Here is a 20,510-nt window from a genome sequence, read left to right on the forward strand (position 1 = left end):
TACGTGGACTGACCGCGATGATGAACTCTTCGGACAGTGGTCACAGGATATGCAGGAGGGTGTCGAGTAAAGTGTCTTTTATCCCCCCCTCTCTTCTCTCTCCACTGACTGGGAAGTTACGCCGAAAACGTGAGGACGTGTGAAATCAACACTGAAAATAACCCGCTATTAAGGGTATAAATGGCCGCAATTCCACCCATAACTCTCAGCGGTGAGGAACCGCCTTAACGTCCTCAAGTGCTTCACACCACTATTCTGCATCGATGGCTCAGAAATAACATACGATATGTATTGCATCTAGTTATACAAGGACTAATTGTGACGAGCGCCATTAGAGACGGTTGCCGTTAATATGCTCTAGAAGTAGAGACCTCTTCGTCGTTTGAAGAAGTTGAATATGCTGAAGGAAAGCTCGATGGTGTTGTAGAAAGCGATACTGAAGAAATGAATGTCCAGTGCGCAAAGGACATCACGGTCCTGGACCATATTGTACGCAGTGTTTTCCAAAGGACAGGGGCATATTCAGAAATGAGAGAGGGGGGGGTTGCTGAGTTTTGCTGTAGACACTAGGCACACCCGCGGATTACCAAGGTTTTGTTGCCGGATGGCCAGGCGAAGCCATCGTTTGTGATTGAGATGACCGAAGAATGATCGACACATCCTGCGGTCTTCGAGCCCCAGGTGCGTTACTGAATGGCTGCTTCTCGGGTTGACTCTAGCAGTGGTATTTCAGAGACAGACATCATGTTCGGTGTCTCGCAGAACATGTCTGCGACCGGTTCAGGGGCGTCCACAAATACTTCTGTTCTCAACAGAGCAACGCATCTTGACAGGGGAGTATTTGAAATGTTGGGATGCCAACGTTTACCCGTCGAGGTCCATCGATCCTGCTTCCTGGTTGGTGACCGAAGGTCTGTACTCCGCCGAGCGTTGAGAACAAAGAAAGCCAAAGACGCCAATCACAACCCCCTGCACGCGCAGATTGGCTGAAGCTCGACAGTCGGCACGTTCAGGGGCTGGGGAAAGACATGTCAAGTTTGGGCCCTCGACGGTGACAGGCACCCTGCTCAATCAATCGGAATAATGATGGCTTTATCTCCGCCGGCTTCCGGGATGGACCGCATTTGTGCGCGACGATGCCGTTGAGCACCCCTTTGTCTCCCCAGTCAGATCCTAACGTCACAAGGGAACACAAGGTTGAAGACAAGATCTCTCACGAGTCAGCTATAACCCTGCGCACGTCGGTGTATTATTCGTTGACGAGACATTGATATTTGCCCAAAGCTTATCGATCTCAGCTACGAGGGAGGGAGGTAGTAAACCCTGGTATACTAGTCGGAGACACTCTGAACGTGATCAAATGATTCCGGAATCATGCAGCTACTGTGGCTCGTTGAAAGGCCCTTAGAGTGAGTACGAGGGTCGAGATGCACGTTGTTCCGCGGATTCACCGTCGAATAGCGGGTAGATCAATTCCCACTTAACCGTTGGACCATTCTGTATCGCTGAGAATTCGGTGGTCGGTCGCTTGTCTGGAGTAATCGGCCCCGAGAGCCATCAAAGAGAAGCAGCTGCGCCTCTGATCAGCGGAGCGACCTGTTTCCTACTCTTCGCCAAATTCGTTTGCAGCCATATTTGCATCCAGCAATCGTCTTTAGAGGCATTCAAATGATCGGTAATGTCTCTAGCGCCATCGTCACCGTCGAGTGAATGCCAGTGCTCCAAGCCAAGTTCGGCAGTCGAGTCAGACGCAAAATGTTTCATAGCATCAGCACCCCACTTGTTTCGCCCGCGGACAAGCAGTTCTCGAGAGAACTCTCCTGCCTCCGCGGAGTTAAAGGCAGTCATGACGGAGATAACATCCAGATTCCGTTCGGAGGAAAACGCCTCCAATGAATCAAGGAAGGACTGCGAGTTGCCTGCCTTTCGAACTATCCAAGGCAACGACTTGACCATCGAGCAAATGCCAATTCGTACCGTTGGTTGGTCTGGGTGACGGGTAGATGCCTCGTCCCATTCTTTATAATCTCGGCCAAGCATTTCGTCTACCGTGAGCAGGTCTAGACTGTTTTGCTTTGTTTCATCGATTTCGGCGAAGAATCCATCAGAACTCCAAGTTTTGTCCGAGCCAGTTGCTTTAGGAAGCAGGAAGTCGTAAGCCAAAGTATCAAACTTGGTAACCTTTGATTCGGCCGTGAGGTTGATTGTATCGATGAGAATCGGGGCCAAAGACAGTTTGGCCAATTGTTCCTCGCTAGGTATTTTGTCCACCTTTTGCCAAAGCCCCATTCTCTCCAGCTCGGAAATGACAAGGGAAGTACATGAACCAGTGGGCATGATGAGGTGGGGTTGCGTATCGGCGATGGGGGCGAGGAATTTCTCGTCTTCGTGATGATCGATACAGCCTAGGACGTTAAACTCGACTGGCAGACTGGGTAAAGATCCTTTCCCCGATCGGTTGTCGGAAGGCCGTACGGGTAGCGCATTCCAGTCAACCAAAACCGAGTCAGCTTCAATCTGACTCTTCTTATCTGCCCCTTCCAGTTGTGTCCGAAAATCCGCCACTGTCAGGAAAAGCTCTTTCAAGGTGGGGTTGTCGATCTCTGAAGTCTCCTCAGGATGGGAGAGCTCAAGAGCTTTGAGGAATTCAGGTCGCAGCCTGCGAAGCTCGGACCCAACGGATACATTGTCAAGGTTTATTAACGGAAAATGAGGGCGTGGGTAATCGCGAGGAACGCGGCCGTTTGCGAAGTAAGAGTAGACAATGGCGGAGATGATCGAGTCGAGGTCGGCGGAGGGGTTGCCAATGACGTAGATGGGGGAGTCAGCTCGTTTTAAAGCGCCCGAGAGGAAGTGCTGGTGGACCTGAAGTGATGTCCGAAGGAACTGGAGCAGGGTCTGCTCGGGAAGAGGGATGCGCATGGTCAATGGCGTTGTTGAGGTGTGTTTTGCAGAAGTTGTTGTCGATTCCAGTTGGAGAAGCAAAAGGCCCAGTGAGGGGTCGGCGGCCGGAAGAACGAGATCCCGCACGGCCCCCCATCGTCCTCTTGTGGCTATCTTTGCTCTCTTAGCTCTTTCGTTATATGCACCGAATTCAAGATCATGACAGGACAACGGCTAAAGGCTGCCATATTAGTGGTGTCGGATACTGCCGCGCAGGATCCATCAACAGACCGCGTCATCGGCACCTTAAGCGATGTGTTCACAGCTGCGGGGTCAACCACCTGGGACGAGCCGATCACTAAGATAGTACCTGACGATGTACTTCAGATTCAGCAGACGCTTTGCGGATGGGCGGATGGACTTGCCCCGGTCAATCTCATTCTCATCAGTGGTGGGACTGGGTTTGCGGTCAAAGATAACACCCCCGAGGCTGTATCGCCTCTTCTCCATCGGCATGCGCCTGGTCTTGTGTATGTCCATCGCCCCGGTCAATGTGCATTACATCGTACTGATTCTGTAGACACGGCATGATAGCATCTTCACTGAATGTTACACCTTGTAAGCGACCCCATGTATACATGTTCTAGTACTGACCCGCGCAGTTGCCATGATGGCCCGCCCCGTTGCTGGAACAAGGCATAAATCCCTAGTCATAACCTTGCCCGGCTCTCCAAAAGGCGCCAAGGAGAACCTTGAAGCTATAATCAAGCTACTGCCTCATGCTTGTACTCAAGCGGCGGGTGCGGACTCGAGGACACTCCACGCTGGTGGTGTAAACAAGCTTGAGGCTGAGGCCGGGGTGAGGTCGGAGTCAAAGCATGACCATCATCACCACCATCACGACCACTCTCACTCTCATTCTCACTCACATAGTCATGGTCATGGTCATGGTCACGTTGTCCCAAGAGCGCATACAACCCCGTCAGAACGACAGTCAAATGACCCTGCCGCAGGGGCAAACCGGCGATATCGCGAGTCGCCGTACCCGATGCTATCCGTAGAAGACGCGCTGAAGCTCATTTCGGCGCAGACTCCTGACCCAGAGGTCGTTGAACTCGCGGTGAATACGGACTTGGTGGGATACGTTATAGCGCAGGACGTTTATGCTGCAGAGGCTGTGCCCGCATATCTCGCTAGCATTGTTGACGGATATGCCGTAATCGCGCACGAATCTCCAGCCGATGGTCAGAGTACCAAAGGGACCTTTCCAGTTGCCTCTATCACTCATGCCAACGAGGGAGGCGTCCTCGCACCGCTTGAGCCGGGCACCATCGCGCGCATAACGACCGGTGCTCCTCTCCCGCCAAATGCCAACGCGGTGGTCATGGTCGAAGATACTTTACTGGCCTCATCCACGCCTGATGGCAAAGAAGAGGCCACTGTAGAGATTCTGACCGCAGAAATCAAACCCAACGAGAACGTCCGCCAGCCAGGGAGTGATGTCAAATTGGGATCCAAAATCCTTCAGTGCGGTGACCTGATTACGTCGGTCGGTGGTGAGATAGGCTTATTGGCTTCGACAGGGACAAAATTTGTCAAGGTCTTTAGGAAGCCCACGGTTGGCGTTCTCAGTACCGGTGACGAGCTCGTCGAGCATGACGATCCCAGAACGCTCCAAGGAGGACAGATTCGCGATTCCAACCGCCCATCTATCTTATCGTGCCTGAAGTCGTGGGGAATCCCCGCCGTCGATCTCGGAATCGCCCGCGATACCCCAGCCGGCGAGCTCGAGACGAGCCTTCGCAACGCACTCCGCGGTGTCGGCAAATCAAACACCAGCGTCGACGTGATCATCACCACGGGCGGCGTTTCAATGGGAGAGCTCGACTTGCTAAAACCCACCATCGAACGCTCCCTCGGCGGAACAATCCACTTCGGCCGCGTCTCCATGAAACCAGGCAAGCCAACCACATTCGCTACCGTCCCGTTCAAGCCATCGTCCTCCGCACCAGGCCAACAGCAAGAGCGCACCTCCAAACTTCTTTTTTCTCTGCCTGGTAATCCAGCCTCGGCTCTGGTTACCTTAAACCTCTTCGTCCTCCCATCGCTGCACAAACTAATAGGCCTCTGCCAGAAGCAGACTGCTCTAGGAGTTACACCATCCCTCGGGCTCCCTCTTGTTTCAGTAGTGCTATCCCACGATTTTCCGCTTGACCCGAAACGGACAGAGTACCACCGTGCTATTGTTACCGCGTCTCGCAAAGATGGACGTCTGTATGCAACGAGCACTGGGGCGGACGGCGTAGGGCAGCGCAGTTCTCGCGTCGGGAGCTTAGCTAGCGCCAATGCTCTCTTGGTGCTGCAGCCGGGCAAGGGATCGATCTCTCAGGGGACTTTGGTGGAGGCTTTGATGATGGGGCCTGTTGTACAGGCTGACTAGACAATACTGCAATTCAAGTATATGCGTAGTACGTATTACCAGATAAGATAAACAAGTCCCCATCTGTTCCTAAAACAAACCCACAGTAATATCCCCCTGCAAAACAGCATGAAGCTCCAGCGCGACATCAGCCCTAAGATCCAAATTAATCCTCACGTTTAGACTCGAGTCCTTCTCGGGCGGCTTCTTCGTCCCAACGCGGCGGGACGTAACACATCGATTGCCCCACGGTCCGGCGGGGAATGCGTCTTCGACGTTGGGATGGTCATTGCTTGCATTTTTGTCATCGCTGTCGGTTTCACCGGGTGTTGGGCTATCGTCACGCTCTTTGCGGGAGGAATCGGCTGCGCTGTAGTGGGTTTTGTGAAGTTAGCTGTGACCTAGCTAGCTAGACTCTGCTTTACCTAGACACGTACACCACAGGTTCAGTCATTGTGATAAACTGGGCTATGAGATGGGTGAGGTATGTTTCTAGTTCTGGGCGAGGGGAGTATTTAACACTCTTCATATAACGGAAGCCTTCAAAAGAATGTCAATCAGGGATGTATGCCGGGTAAATACTGAACTTCCCGCCGCATCGGGGGCTCCAGGATATGCGTTGCTTCCTACAGTGAGATCTGATACCCTCTGATATCATAAACCCACAGACATTCGGCGCTCTTGCCATGCTGCGGTAGTGAATGCTGGTATCGATTGGATCTGGCCCTACCACTCCTCCACTTGTGGCACAGCCATGTCTTTGTTGAGCATCATGTATGCATCATGGAAGGCCTTCCTTGGGCAGATTGTGCCGATCGTGATGCCTACGGTATACACATTGGACAGAATTCTTGAATCAAAGAACATGATGTCTGCCCAGGCCTGTACGTGAGAGCAGAGACCCGGCTGCGGAGGAGCACGTCACCTCCCCAGATCGTTTATAGCAGTTTCCAGAGAAGCAAAATCTCTCATGATGAGGTTAGTTCGGGGATGCCTATCCTGAAAACCCCCAAAAGACGTCCCCACGGACTCGTTCGCGCACTCTATCCACTCCGGGCGTGTAGTCCCTGGTCTCTCAGAGACGTGGGAGCACACGTCTACCACGAACACCACCCCGCATAAAGCGTCCACACTACATGGGAGTACAGCTTCTAGTGACCTTGCTCGCTCCTTCCAGTTACCCACAAGCAATTGCTTGTTTCTTTCTGACATCAACGACACAAATCATGAAAGCCTCCTCGATTGGATTCGCTCTGAGCGAATGCACAAGCTACCCCCCGAGGGAAGCGGCTACGGCAAAGCTCTAGTTCGTGCAAGGCTCTTTGTCGAGCGCCTGCATTCGTTTGAGATGACAGTTACTCATCTCGCGGGGGATAGCCAGATGAATACTCCGACGCAGCTGGCGTACGCTTACTGCGCAACACTTCTCGGTGTAAGTCCTCTCATCCAGTCTCCGCCGACGCCAGTCAATGGGAGTGGTGCTGACCGATCCACCTAGCTTGGACAAGAAAACTCCGACGCACTGCTGGAACTTTTCGGCTTCTTCTACCGATGCTCAACAGAATTAGACCATCTCCTGAGTCGTACAGAGCTGTTTGGTGCCTCGAGGCGTATCAAAGACCAGATCATCCTTGCGCTGTCGGATTTAGTAACCCAGTTGTTGAGTTCGCAGCGCACTTCCAAAAGTCGCTCGGTAATGTGACAACTGGATCTGTCGCAATTGACATCCAGAATACATTCTCGGCACTCATCGATAGCTTTCACTCTCGCTGTGAAGATGCGGCGGAGCTGATGTGGACTCACCAGCTTGCCCAAGAAGGATCTTCTGATACGAAAGGTATTCATCACTCTGTTTCGTTTTGTGACGATGGTGGTGCTAACCTAAATTCTGCGCAGGTGCTGGTATCAGAGCCCTCAGGGAATGGCTGGAGCCCGAAGACCCCGTCCTTGAGCATGTCGTCAAGTATACTTCTCAGTTTGCCCAGGAGCGCGAGGAATCGACGTGTCTGTGGATTGCTCCCCATCTTACTCGTTTCCTGAAGGGCAACCAGAGAGTACTGGCTGTGACTGGAAGCCCTGGGTCGGGCAAGTCAATCCTGGCCACAGTTATCAACGATCACCTGCAGCATCCGATTGGTGGTGTCGCTCACCAGCCGATATTCGTTCCAACAAGTAACTCACCCCGTACCTTCATCCATCTTTATACGGGGCGCTAACCGACAACAACAACAGACAGCAGGATCCCGGCTCTGGCGACCCCTCTAGCTGTTGCAAAATGCATTCTATCCCAGTTGTTCGCTTCACGAATAGGGAACGCCAGTCTTTACAAAACGCTTACTCAAACCTATGAGCAATGTATTAAGACAGTTGACGAAGAGACTTATGTGGACTTGCTCTGGGCCGCTTTGAGAGACAGTCTTCCGGCCACCATAAAAGGGGCAAGACAAAGCGTGCTGATTATAGATGGAGTGGATGAGTCTTCCTGCGGGCAAGATGCTTTGATGCTGCGTCTCAATGATGCCACGGCCAGTATTTCCAATCTCAAACTGGTGGTACTAGGTTCCGAGAAGCACGAGACATTCTCAAAGCAAACCAACGTCCGTGTCACATCAGACCTCATCTTCGATGACATTGCTGCTGTTGTGAGGAGGGTTTTCCACCACAGTCCTACCTTCAGTGGACTTGGCGCTGACGACCAAGAAGTTTGCGTGCACAGCATTGTGAAAGCGTCGCAAGAATCATTCCTCTGGGCTAAGCTGGCTTCTAAACGCATTCGCGATGAAAACCCGAGTAGCGCCCAAGCACTGACCAAGGACGTGCACAGCTTTGTCAAGATGAACCACACAATCGATGATCTAGTCAAGGATCGACTGCAGTCCAAGTCGGCGCCTCAGGATGGAGTCAAGATTATGGCGTGGCTAGCTACCGCTGCACGACCGCTCAGCATCACCGAAATAGCAGCCCTTCTTTCTGTCCAGCCAGAGAAAGGCAGCATTGCTGAGCAGAACGACGTTTCTCCGTTGAGTCTTCTCAAGCCATTTGCCTCGCTCGTGTTCTTTCAAACCAACATGGTTTATCTGCGGCATGGGGAAATTCGAAGCGCGATTAACAGGATACTCAACAGCGACAAATCAATCACCCCCATCAAGGAGCCCCAGCTAGACTTTATTCAAAGGCTATTGATTTATATCAAGCACAAAGCGACCGGAAGGGACGAGCCCTCACTAGATTTGCTCGAGTCAAAGCATGCTACAAATATGCTAGATTTTGCCCTGCGATATTGGCTAGGGCATACGAGGAAGGCATTCGGATGCACTTCGGACCAGGAGGTAGCCACTGCCGGGAAGACCCTTCGTCAATCCCTTCCGGTCAGCCCCCTGGCAATCCTATTAGGGATGACCATCTGGAAGAGAAAGCCCACGCCAGCTCTGGCGCTACTGCACGACACTCAGAGTCTGCTCTATCAGCACGGCTTTAGTACGAGAGAGCCAGTGACACTGCAGGCAGTTCTTTGTCAAACCCTGTTCTACAGGACCGTTGAGGATTCTCAGCCGACTGAAGCCAGCAGAGTGTTTTATGACACTTCCAGGCTGTGCCAGGCTGTGCTTACAGTCCAGCACGTAATCACCATGCATGTGATCAAGCACTTCCTGGACTTTACAGAAAGTCGAACCTCCTCTTCAAAGACGGAAATCATGTCATGGAGAACTGAAATGCTTCAGGTTCTCGTTGAATGCTATAAAATTCACTACGGGAGCACAAGTGAAGTGGTCGTCTCAACTCTGTCCCAACTCGCGGAACACTATCAGGTCATAGGTGAAGTCCAAAAGGCCCAGCAAATTACAAACTCTCTGAACGGAGCCTCGAATGAATTAGCGGAAGAAGGCTCCGCATCCCGAAGACCATCAGAGCAGTCCCTTGTTGTCCAGCTCCATGGCTGTCGGGACTCCGTCGAGCATGACACCATCCTTACGCTCGACGAGACGTTCAAAGACGACCAAATTACAGGTTCGTCCTGGAGCCTTGACACCCGTCTTGCAAGGGCGGAGCGACAGACTCATGAAGGGAATTCGGCAGCTGCAGAGCGGACGTATGTGGATATATGGCAGCAAGCCAGCAAGGAGCACCGTCTCCGGAAGTCGTTAGAGTCCGAGCTGCGAAATACCAAGGCGCTAACGGCGTACTCCCACTTCCTCAAAAGCCAGAAAAGGGATGCAGAGGTGGCGTCTGTCCTGTCAAGCTTCTGGGACGACCGTGAGGAGACCTTACAATCTAGCTCCCATGACGCAGTTGCTCAGTATGTCACTGTTGCGAAGCTTATGAGGTCCGTGGGTCTTTCCTCGCAAGCGCTAGGGGTGCTGAAGCAGTGCTCTCAGAAGACGAGCAGCAAAGGCTCGCTGTATCAGGAGATCCAAAGACTCACACACACTCCACGTATGAGGAAGTTATCAACACCGTCACCTCTGGCACAGCATCTGTGGGCTCCGAGGCAGTTCTTCGCGAGATGGCTGCGAGCTCGTCAGACCTCTCTACTGCTGGCCTTGTTATGCTGGCAAAGATGTGCATGTCCCAACAGCGGTGGAAAGACGCCACAAAAGTGCTTAAAACAGCATTGCAAGTGGCCTGGCTGTCATTCCTCGCGCCGTCAGTCAATGATATTACTCTCCCAAAGAGGACAGTACAGTACCCTATTGACCTTGCACGGCGACTGAGAGCTTGCTACCGGTACAGGCGTCAACCAGCCAAAGAGGAAAATATTTTGCTTCGACTCTACCATGCGACCCGACAGGGCCGACAAGCTGGCGATCCCTTGCTCGATAGTGTCACAAAGGGCCTTGTCCAGCTCTACGAGCGCACACGGCAAACAGACAAGCTGATTACCATCCACCGCGATATTCTCAATGGGTATGAAACGCATTTTGGTGAAAGTCACCCGGTGGTTCTCAAGGAGCTCTGGGCTCTAGCGGAGCTGATCAGGCCCCAAGCTGCATGCGTAGACTACTACCAGCGCATCTTCCACATCCTGAACAAAGATTCGGACACCTGCAACACAGAGGCATTCGAGCCGCTCCTTATCGTGGTCACCGAGCTTGTCAATCAAGAGCGCTACAAGCACGCTCTCCAGCCATATAGGGTTCTCTTCAACACATTGAAGCATCCCCAGACCGACCGCAGACTGCGAGACCAGACGTTTGTGAAATCAGTTTATGCTCGCTACATCCATTGTCTCCAAGTGACTCTTGCAGAGTTCCACGTCATCCACGATGTGACTGTCGAATATCGCAATGCCTGCTTGACTGTATTCGGCGCCAAGGGCTCAATTACGATCCAGGCGACGAAGACGCTCGCCCACATTGCGCAATCGTCGGAGCACTATCAGGAGGAAGCAGTGACGCTCGTCGAGTTCCTCCTCAATTCGGCCTCAAACGAAGTTGAACTAGACTACGAGGATATCAAAGCCACCATCCAAGGATTATCCCAAGAACGATCGGCGTCGACGTCGGCTGCGAACTCAGCTTCCTCTCAGGAGACGGTCGGGACGCGCAGTAAGCGCCTCTCTACCATCCGCTCTACGTATGGGTGGGTACACGAGAATTCACTCTCTGAGATGGAAGAACTCGCCTCGCTTTATGCTAAGCGGAACGAGACTCAAACTGCGATAGCAGTGCTCCAGGAAGCAACGATTGAGATCCTCTCTTCCGAGACCTCGCCCTTGAGTCTCATAGCTGCAGCTAAGTCTATTGCATCTGGGTACATATCCATCGGACTTAACCACCGTGGAACGGAGCTTGCCCGGGAAATTCATCGACAGGTGGTGGTCCGAGACAGGGCCAATATCAATACAGCCAAGTTCGACCTAGCTGAATCTTCTTCAAGGCGTCAGGCCCTTCTCTTCCTTGCTCAACTAGAATATAGCCTTCATGAGTCGAAGAATTCATCGCTTAGTGTTGGCGGAATTTATTCCTCCCTCGTGGCCGAGTACGTGTACTTTGAGTGCTTCAGGAACGAGGCCTCGTCCAAGTCCACTGCTCTCCAGGATCTACTAGGCACAGTCTCTCACCTGGAAGGCCTCTTGCAGGTTCGTGGTGATAAAACGAGCGCAACTCTACTCGGGGCGCTGTTTACGGACTACTTCATGTCGAAGTACGGCCAAGGACTGCACCTAGAGCGACGCCAGGCGAGCTGTCAACAATCCTCCCACATTTCCGCGCGCACTCGTCGCAGAACTTCCTCCGCTCTGTTGCGCTGGCTTGCTACAACGGTGTTGTGCAACATTTGTCGACATCACATCTGCAGCTTGCATCGGACCTGGCATTGGCCGGCTTCAAATATCTTCAGGCCCATGATGGGCTCGCTACGATGACTACCCTCAAACTCATCTTTAAGACGGGTCTCGCACTTTCTGCATTTGGAGTCAAAGTCCCTTCAAGATCACAGGCATCGAAGGGACAACATGGCCAGGGCAATCTCGACGCCGTCTCTTCAACAATCGTCAGATCCGTAGTCCACCACTGCAAAGTCAAGAACCTCGACCTCAGCCATCTCGACGCAACGCACCTGAACGACCTCATCAAGATTCTCGACAAACAAAAGGACTACTCTGATCTTGCATGGCTTCTGACTTCCCTATGGAACAAACGCCAGGCCCACGGAAACCCCCAATCGCAGGCCTTGTCCCCTTCATCATCCCCCACTACGCCCGCAGGTCGAAACGGCACCTACACCCTTGTCCTAGGTCGCATGCTCGTCGTAACCCGATACCTGGTCGGCGAATATACATCGGCCATTAGACTAGCCGAAGACATCGTCTACAACTGCACGCGCGTGCACGGCTCCACTCACCCGTCCACTATCGAGATGAGCGTCCTCCTATCGCAGATGTATACCTCGGTCGCGCAGGGGTACCAGGATAAGGACCACCATCGCGAGCTCGCATACCAATACTACAAGAAGGCCGCGGGATTGCACGAGAATGCCCTCCGGGCCCTCGTTGACCCTACCGCCGCCACAACCGATGAAGGATCAGGGTCTGCTAGTCCTGATGCGGCGAGCCCAGCCTCTAACCCCGGCGATAACAGCCATGGCGAATCCTCCGGCAAACGCGCCCGCAAACATCTGCACCTCCTCAAACTCGCTGTTGAGCGGCTAGGAAGCTGGCCGAAGGAGTACTCGGAATACGAGCAGTTGAACGCCGACTTGTTCAAGTCTTTCGGGGATGATTTGCGTGGTGTCGAGGGTGTCGAGAAATGGAACCTCAAGCAGTTTGGTGCTGGAAAGGCAGAGGATAATGAGGACTTGGTTAGGCTTACTTCTGTTCCTGGGGTGGATTTGGGTGGGGTTCCTATTGCTACTTGATTTTCTTTATCGGATCGAACCTTGCGGGGGATTTTTTGAGAGAAATGAAAACGCAGTCAGAAGTGGTTCTTGTAGAAGTGATTTGGATGTACAGTGTTGGTCCCCTGACCAGCTTTGGGAATCTGTTGTATGTACGTCGTTACAAAAGTGATACTTGTAGTCAATCTGGCGCAGGACAGCTCACTGGCTGATTTGTGTGAACAAAGCAAATTTCAAGTCTGTGTCTACAGATTGGTTCTTTTAGAGGGAAGATCGTCTTTGACCATGAATATATAACAGGCATATGCGGAATGAACCCTCTAGTATCCCAGCAAAAATGTGGCCTTTCACAAGCTGACCATTGCTTGATACGTACCTACGTCCTTTGCCAAGAAAGACAAAGATTACAATTACTATGAAGAAGAAACCAGCCACCCCTGTGCGCAATGTCAGGATAACAAGTTCGCGAGTAACCCACCAAATACAACCCACCGCAGTCTTGACGTAGGATCTCATATTTCGCGCCCAGCAGCTAAACTAGTCCCTGACTTTCCTTTTCCTTTATGCCAACTCCAAGAGATGCCCGCCTGTTCCTTGGAACTACAAAAAACCATAAGTCGACAGCCCTAGTATGAATGCACCGTATCATTCTCTTCCAACCGACTACGAACCCGCGGCCTTGGGTTCGGGGCTTTTAGAATGAGGAGTAAACAGTCCAGCCCTGCTCTACCTAGCACTGCCCATCTCTACGGTCAACATCTCGGGCTCACTTTCGTCCTCTGGCTTGACTTATGCATATATGTAAAGCCGGAGCATAGGGGTCAATCGCTCCTTCCTTGTTCCTGTTGGGTGCGAGATATGACGTAAATGGGCAGGACATATATGGTCTTATGGAGGAAAGAGGCATTGTTCTCTCACACTCTAGTCTGGCAGCAACGGCCTCGCTGTACAGGTCGTTCTTGTCATAGCTACGCAGTGAGATCATTTATCGCGCTCTCAGTGACTGATAATTGGGTATGAATACAAAGATGGAGGTGTTATTAGGTGATGTGGAATTGTTACATTGGGTATATAGCTTTTGGTGTGAAATAAGTGGCTTTTTTTTGGCATCGACGCGCCCTGATCAAGTACTATATACAAAGGGGTTCGAAGATAGAAAACGCGCCAGATGACCGATAAAAACAGCACGTGTGTGAGTGTCCACGTGAGTGTGACTGTAGGTAGTAGACCGCGATAAATCAGGCATCATTAGGTATCATACAAAGAAAAAGAACGTCAACCATGCTGGAACCATGGTTTCTGATCCACAACCTCCCCATGACCATGACCATCACCCATTAACACCGTCAACCGTGTACCGTGTACCGTGTACCGTAGCATAAGGTAAAAACGACAGCAAAAGAAAGGAAACCCGTCTAAAAGAAATGAGGCGCATTAAGGATAAAGCCCATAAGGCATCCAGCCAACGTCCCGGCGATGGGGATGGTCATAATCCAACCGAAGCCGAGGAGGCCGACCCGCTGCCAGTTAACGGCCTTGAGGGTTCCGTTGCAGAGACCGACGCCGATGGTGGCGCCGGTAATGCACATTGATGTTGAGACGGGTAGCTTGTACTGCGAGAAGACGAGGACCGTAATGGCGGCGCCGAGTTCCATCGAGCAGCCTCTGCTGGGGGAGTGGTAGGTGATTTTGTTACCCATGACTGTTTATTGTCAGTTTGTGATAGAGAGCTGGATGGGGATGGGGAACCTACCCTTCATGATGTTGTAACCGTAGGTGATCAGACCGATGGAGATCATGATGGCGAGGACAGCAAGCTGCCAGACGGGAACCTCGGCCTTGGATTCGGAGGCCTCACCGGTGCGCCAGGCAGAGTAGAGGACGGCCCAGGGACCGACGGAGTTACCAATGTCGTTGGCACCGTGAGCAAACGAAGCAGTGCAAGCAGTGAGAACCTGGACGAAGGAGTAGGTGTGCTCGACCTCGTTGGGGTACTTCTTCGCGTGGCCGTAGACGCGCTCCATGCGGGCGCCCTCGGGGGTTCCGTGGATGCCAGACTGAGCGGCGTGGATATCGTAGTGCAGACCGTAGAGAAGACCGACGGTAATCATGGCGGGGAGACGCTTGAGGAAAAGCTTGATGTTGGCAAGTTCATAGATCTCACCAGGGCCCATGGGGTTCTCGTGCAGGGTGCGCATGGCCCAGGCGAGGGGCCCGCGGCCGCGACGGAGCTTAGCGTGGAAGCGCTGCTCACCGCGGGCGAGGAGTTCCTTGTAGTCGACCTGGGCTTCGGCAGCGGAGGCGTTGCGCTCCTTCTCGTTGGCTTGGGCGGCTTTTGGAAGGGGCTCGTCGACAAGAGTGTCGGGAGAGCCGGGGAGGTCATCCTCCTGCTTGACGGCGTAGTTCGGGACCTTGGCGAGCTCAGAAGCATTGTCGGCGGGGGCGGGGCGAGCGAAGAGGAGGGGACCCTTGACAAACTCCCACCATTGGAGGGTGTGGTCCTTCTTGATGACGCGGGCATGGGCGAAGGGGACGAAGAACAGGGCGGAGAGTAGGCAGACGGCACCACCAGTTCCGACAATCACACCGGCAACCCAACCTGGGGGCTTCTTGGAGAGGTGAAGGTTGGGAGAGCCCTTGTAGACAATGGAAAGACAGCAAATGGTACCGGCGATGAGGAAGAAAAAGGGAGCAGTCCAGACCGACCATGGGACAGGGGATCTGCGCACGAGCACGACCAGCTTGATTAACATGAAGATGATGGCACCGAAGCAGCCAGAGATGGCCGGGGCCATTCCGAGACCAGCGAAGATGGCACCCAGACCATTACCCCCGTTCCAGCCCCATTGCACGGACGAAGCACCGGCGGTAGCAACACCCACACCCGCAATAGCGGAGACCAGAGAGTAGGTGGACGAGACGTGGGTGGAGTGACGGGTACACCACATAACCCAGGAAGAAGCAGCAGCGAGAGCGCACATAAAGGCAAGCATTTGAACACCAGCGTTGCCATTGAAAGCTTCAGGAGGGATAATGCCGTTCTTGATTGTATCAGCGGTACGCGCACCGACCGTCACCGCGCCGAGGAACTCAAAGATGGTACCGAAGACCATCGCCTGGCGGTAGGAGATGGAACGGGAAGACACCGAGGTGGCCCAGGAGTTGGCGACATCGTCTGATAGGATGGTTAGACAGGTAAGCACAGACCAGAAGGAAAGCACGTACTAGCTCCGTTGTTGTATGCATCAAGCATAGCAAACAGCGTGCCGATGGCGAATATGTAGTCGTACTGGTGGAGCACCATCTTGACAGCTGAGAGTGCGAACACTGAGGAGCGTTGACTCTTTTGGTGCTTTGAATGGGAATTGGAGGTCGAGGATGAGGACGAGGACGAGGACGAGGACGAGGACGAGGATGAGAAGGACAGCAGGGGTTCAAGGGTTTTATGTCCGTCAGATCTCAGACAAACAACGCCCACGTGCAGGCTCAATGACAAGTTGGGAGCCCTCGTCCGAGCTGGCAGCGCCTCAGGAGGAGTCCACTACAGACAGTTTCGAGCGGACGGGGGCCCCGACGGTCCAGTCTTCCAGAACGACTCGAGCGACGCATGGAATCGGGGAAAATGCAAGAAAGAGCGCGGATCATTGGCCTTTGCAGGCAGTCGCTCCACGTCAGATATCACCGTCCGAGATCTCGCGTGCGAAAGTGACACTCCCACGTTCACAAAGAGACCGACTTCATTTGCTGAACCCAGGGGGGGGGGTCTCGATGAAAACGAATGAACCCGGGCTTGGCAGCTTGGCATAAGTCTGGGCGTTCCTCCTTGTGCCTGCAAGCTTCGGGCGTGGCGTTGGGGGCACAACCAATGCCCTAACTCGCTCTCCGCACGTGGTGGAGCCGCTGGCTGGGGTTGCTCACCACCATCGCTTGATATCTCTTGACCTTTAACAGCGAACTCTTGAGATGGCTTGACTTTCTTGTCTGCATTGCTTGTCCTCTTGGACTTACTTGGCCATACAAACGGCACGTGGTGACTTGCCCAACTCGATTGGAACTTCTCGGCGTGCAGCGGTAGCATATACTACACGGTTCCTAAGGTATTATACATTATAATGTCCGCAGCTGAGACCGGAGAACGCCGTATGCGACGATATTTCCGATCAATAGAGGCTAGCCGTTGGTAATCATCTACTCTAGTCGCTCCGGCGAATGCCACTGCTTCAGCCGACCTGATTCTGCTATGATCGTCGTCAGCATGTCCATCATCTCCAACAGTTCAACCCATGAGAATGCTATATATACATCACAATGACAGCTTTCCCTTATCATCGACGCAGCAAACAAGATGACTGCCTCCCAACTACCTCATAGCCGTCACCCACAGAAGAAACCCATCTCGATCCGGCCAAAAGGTACCATCCCAGTCCAGCCTTCTACACACCATCATGACTCGAGCATCGCCACATACTTTATACTCTGTGCCCCGTGCTAACTCGTCTGATTCTGATTCTGATTCTCGCCACGTCTAGGCCTCCTCACCTCGCTCTCGTACCCTCCTAACCCAAAGCGAAAGCGTCACGCCGAAACACAAAAACATCAGCGCGATCGCATGAAGGCGGCGCTCGAGTTGATGGCCAGTACGCTCGAAGCAAGGGGCGTCGAAGCACCTGCGACCAGAGTACGCATTACATACCCCTGGCATGACCATGTCGCACGCAAGTCTTTCAGTTGCTAAGTACAGGCCGTGCAGGCGGAGGTAGTCGAGACGGCGGTGGAATATATACTGAATCTACAGAGAGAGGTGGATGGGCTGCGGTCGGTTGATGGTCATAGGTAATGGAATTCTTCGATCACACAGTGTAGAGGCATTCGACCTTTAGGTTTCGTTTTCACTCATAGTTTTATGTCTGTTTTCTTCGCGATCGCGCTCGTACTTTCCACCCCCATCCCCCATTAATACCAAAGATCGCCCCTAGGCGCCATAGACGCCCCGAATCCATCGGCGTCGCACAGCATTTTAGGGCGTGCAGACTCCAAGGGCAAGCCTTCCCGAGCCTCTACTGGATTGCAACGCTCGAGTATGGATGAAATGGAGGAGCCCAGTGCACCCGTTACCGAATTGCTCCGAAGCCTCCGTCCCACCCCGAAGATCTAGGGTTCTCTTTCTTGCTTACGAGGCCATATATACATTTCTTTATTGTCACCTCCGGGATTAAATTCGGGCAATCTATCCAGCAAGGGAATAAGTCTCGCTTTTATCTCCAATGCCACGATAACATCAATGTCGAATTTGTTGGGTTATAGTATCCATTATCTTTACAAAAGTCATTCGCTAGAAGTTTTTCTTTAGTTTTCCGTCACTCACTGAATGTAGATTCCCCTATTCACTGGGCTGGCATGGATACTTCCAAGTGCCATGGTTGCGTGGACAGCAGTGAAGCTTGGTACCAAGTTCCAAACACCGCATTGGTCAAGCGGGGACAAAGCAAGGATGACCCCACGGGCAGATGCTAGGAACCATTATTTTTAGCGATTCTCTAGCATGTGAGTCTAGAACCATACATCGCACAAGAGCCATGGTTCAGTCTGAGCCGCACCCGGATTCCGTCCTTTGACTGTACTTATCCTTGTTGAAATATATATCTGCTCTGAGATCGAAAGAGCATCGTCATACATACCTATTCAGGGCCTCCATGATCGTAAGCTAGAAGTAACGTGACATGAGGGAATGCCAGTGGTGTGAACGTCAGCCAAACTCTCCCAGGCCTCTATTATTTGTCCCTCTGTACCGCTGCTTCTACATCCTTTGAATGCTTATGAACTGCCAAGAATTTGGAGCCTGACAATAATTGTGACAGCATAATAATTACATAATCATATTATCCGCTTTATTCGTGGTCGTGCGTTCGAACCGCACTGCTGTCGTTTTCTTTTTATCCCCCTCGTGATTCAAGGCCGATTAAAGTGCCCCATAGAAGCCACCTGGGCAGACACATTGGCCAGCGATGGGCTTGAACTCGCAAAGCCCCAGGAATTTTTTATGCAGCAGTGCACTGGACATCCGCCCCTTGTTTTGCAGTAGGCGTATACACTGTCGTCTAGATCCGTCTACTCTGGCATGTTTTCTAGACGCAAATGGGCCGTCCGAGATGCTTCATCATGGTGGGCAACAACATTAGCTCGAGCGGCACAGACTGTGCGTTGGGGCTGTTTGGCTAAATAATGTTGGTACTGGGCATGGCTGTGGACTGTATCAACAGCTGATAAAACTAATTCATTCTTCGTTGTATAGTCCCTCAGGTATTCCCTCTTTTACGCTCCATCATGCATTCCGTCCGGTCGCCATCCCATGTGTACCTGATATCATAGATTGCGCTCCGCCTCTAGCGAGTTGTGAGAATGGGCTTTGAAGAGACTTGGGATTCGAGGCGGAGTGAGCGTCGCCTTTGCTCTTTCCTTGACAGTATGTACTGCGTAGACCTCACTCATGGCTATTTTCAGTTTTCTTTTCCGAGTTTGAACAGCGAGTTGAGCACATATCTGGAGCTCGCGGCACCGTCTAGATAACGATTAGCGGTAGGGGGACAAGTGATTGAAATCTGATATCTGGGTGCTGCAGACGCCGGGCATTTGAAAGCAGAATCATCTTCATACAAGTCTTATCCTTCAGCCCTATGCGTAAATCATCTATGCCCCGCGGTTCCCAGATTTTGTACGCCCACGACGCGCTTTGACCGTCTTGGCTACATAGTCAAGGCTGACATACTCCGTGTAATTACTCCGAGGCCCTACCACCCCAGTCCACAGATCGAGTCTTGAGGACTAAAATTGCTGAATATGCACAAGAGCTCCGATATAAAGCCAAGCAGGTCATACCCATCGGCACCCACGACCAGCCATAGAAACTCCGTACTCCGGGGATTCACAACCCCCATAAGTAAAGCAGCTCCCTCGCATGAACAGTCGAAACCTAGAAACAAACATCAGCAATGTCGGCCAAAAAGTTTCCCAGGAGCCTCCACCTAATTCCAGTCCTCGGGCTCATCATACCAGCCATCGTTCACCTGGCGCCGGTCGAAGCCGACCACGAACAAACCTTCATTGCAACGTGGACGCTGTGGGCTCACTACGCCTCACCTGTTATCCTCATTGGTTTAATTAGGAATATCACGGTATCAAGGACTGGTACCGTAGATGGGGACGGATATCGACATATCAATGTCGGTCCAATATCGGACGAACAATTAAGACCCAATCGTGGATACATGCGCACGCTCTCTCTCAGGTTCATGTACGGCTTTGCAGTCCTCGCCGCCGCCATCCCCCACTTTCTCTCTTGGTCGCTTCCTCTCGCGACGGCCGTCGCCTCGCGACTCTTCAACTACAATTTCAATACCAGTTCTCTCAGGCCCCTTTCCTCCATGCATCCACTCGACGCATCTCCTATAGTCTCGACCATATCGAGCTTTCTGCACCGACCGCCAGTGTCCCCGACTACCCTTGCAGATAGACTTCATGGCTTTCTAGTGTGGGCGTTTATACTCCTTAACCTTAGTGTCCTTATCTGGCCGTTTCTCTTGTATCGCCGTGTTGAGAGCCGCGTTCCCTATTTTAAGATTGCCCTGCTGGTTGTGCTGGCCGGGCCGGTTGCTGCGGCGGTACGGGTCATGTGGGAGGGCGAGGAGATTGGTCTGACCAGGGGCCACGAGGACCCTGGTTTCAAACAATCGGCGTTGGCGAGTAATTCTAGACCAAGGGCAGGGAGTGGGATGCGCATTGGTAAGTGGGAGAGGGGTAGGAAGATTCTTGTTTTGCCTTGATGGGATGCAGTGGTCACCATAGCAGCTGGAGAACAATAGGAAAACTATGCTTG

General features: G+C 52.5%; 7 protein-coding genes across 7 annotated transcripts; 4 read left to right on the forward strand and 3 right to left on the reverse strand.

Moving 5' to 3' along the window:
• Positions 1-1,273: 1,273 nt before the first annotated feature.
• Positions 1,274-2,933, reverse strand: BDV17DRAFT_221701 (putative exopolyphosphatase). Its single transcript, XM_073755615.1, has one exon. The coding sequence runs from the start codon at positions 2,920-2,922 to the stop codon at positions 1,558-1,560; it is 1,365 nt and encodes a 454-aa protein (XP_073610998.1). The 5' UTR covers positions 2,923-2,933; the 3' UTR covers positions 1,274-1,557.
• Positions 2,934-3,096: 163 nt separating this feature from the next.
• On the forward strand, positions 3,097-5,454 carry BDV17DRAFT_275341 (uncharacterized protein). The gene is made up of 3 exons (XM_073759201.1): positions 3,097-3,413; positions 3,464-3,501; positions 3,546-5,454. Exons 1-3 carry the CDS (start codon positions 3,103-3,105, stop codon positions 5,321-5,323), a joined length of 2,127 nt encoding a protein of 708 aa, XP_073610999.1. The 5' UTR covers positions 3,097-3,102; the 3' UTR covers positions 5,324-5,454.
• BDV17DRAFT_295695 (uncharacterized protein) lies at positions 5,393-5,756 on the reverse strand (the record flags this gene model as incomplete). The annotated part of the gene is made up of 2 exons (XM_073763120.1): positions 5,393-5,672; positions 5,740-5,756. The coding sequence occupies 2 exons, from the start codon at positions 5,754-5,756 to the stop codon at positions 5,393-5,395; spliced, it is 297 nt and encodes a 98-aa protein (XP_073611000.1).
• Positions 5,757-6,056: 300 nt separating this feature from the next.
• Positions 6,057-12,658, forward strand: BDV17DRAFT_295696 (uncharacterized protein; the record flags this gene model as incomplete). Its single annotated transcript, XM_073763121.1, has 8 exons — positions 6,057-6,186; positions 6,319-6,734; positions 6,801-6,895; positions 6,952-7,139; positions 7,199-7,474; positions 7,535-9,599; positions 9,656-11,388; positions 11,448-12,658. 8 exons carry the CDS (start codon positions 6,057-6,059, stop codon positions 12,656-12,658), a joined length of 6,114 nt encoding a protein of 2,037 aa, XP_073611001.1.
• Positions 12,659-13,729: 1,071 nt separating this feature from the next.
• On the reverse strand, positions 13,730-16,374 carry BDV17DRAFT_221721 (inorganic phosphate transporter). The gene is made up of 3 exons (XM_073755616.1): positions 15,863-16,374; positions 14,391-15,812; positions 13,730-14,339 (listed from the first exon to the last, which is right to left on the reverse strand). Exons 1-3 carry the CDS (start codon positions 15,939-15,941, stop codon positions 14,053-14,055), a joined length of 1,788 nt encoding a protein of 595 aa, XP_073611002.1. The 5' UTR covers positions 15,942-16,374; the 3' UTR covers positions 13,730-14,052.
• Positions 16,375-16,844: 470 nt separating this feature from the next.
• BDV17DRAFT_275347 (uncharacterized protein) lies at positions 16,845-17,576 on the forward strand. The gene is made up of 2 exons (XM_073759202.1): positions 16,845-17,049; positions 17,167-17,576. The coding sequence occupies exons 1-2, from the start codon at positions 16,983-16,985 to the stop codon at positions 17,370-17,372; spliced, it is 273 nt and encodes a 90-aa protein (XP_073611003.1). The 5' UTR covers positions 16,845-16,982; the 3' UTR covers positions 17,373-17,576.
• A 2,050-nt stretch (positions 17,577-19,626) lies between these two features.
• BDV17DRAFT_295698 (uncharacterized protein) lies at positions 19,627-20,457 on the forward strand (the record flags this gene model as incomplete). Its single annotated transcript, XM_073763122.1, has 1 exon — positions 19,627-20,457. The coding sequence occupies one exon, from the start codon at positions 19,627-19,629 to the stop codon at positions 20,455-20,457; it is 831 nt and encodes a 276-aa protein (XP_073611004.1).
• Between the last annotated feature and the right edge of the window lie 53 nt (positions 20,458-20,510).

This window comes from Aspergillus undulatus (assembly GCF_047715775.1).
Source record: "Aspergillus undulatus strain CBS 261.88 unplaced genomic scaffold BDV17scaffold_73, whole genome shotgun sequence".
Taxonomy (NCBI): Eukaryota; Fungi; Ascomycota; class Eurotiomycetes; order Eurotiales; family Aspergillaceae; genus Aspergillus; species Aspergillus undulatus.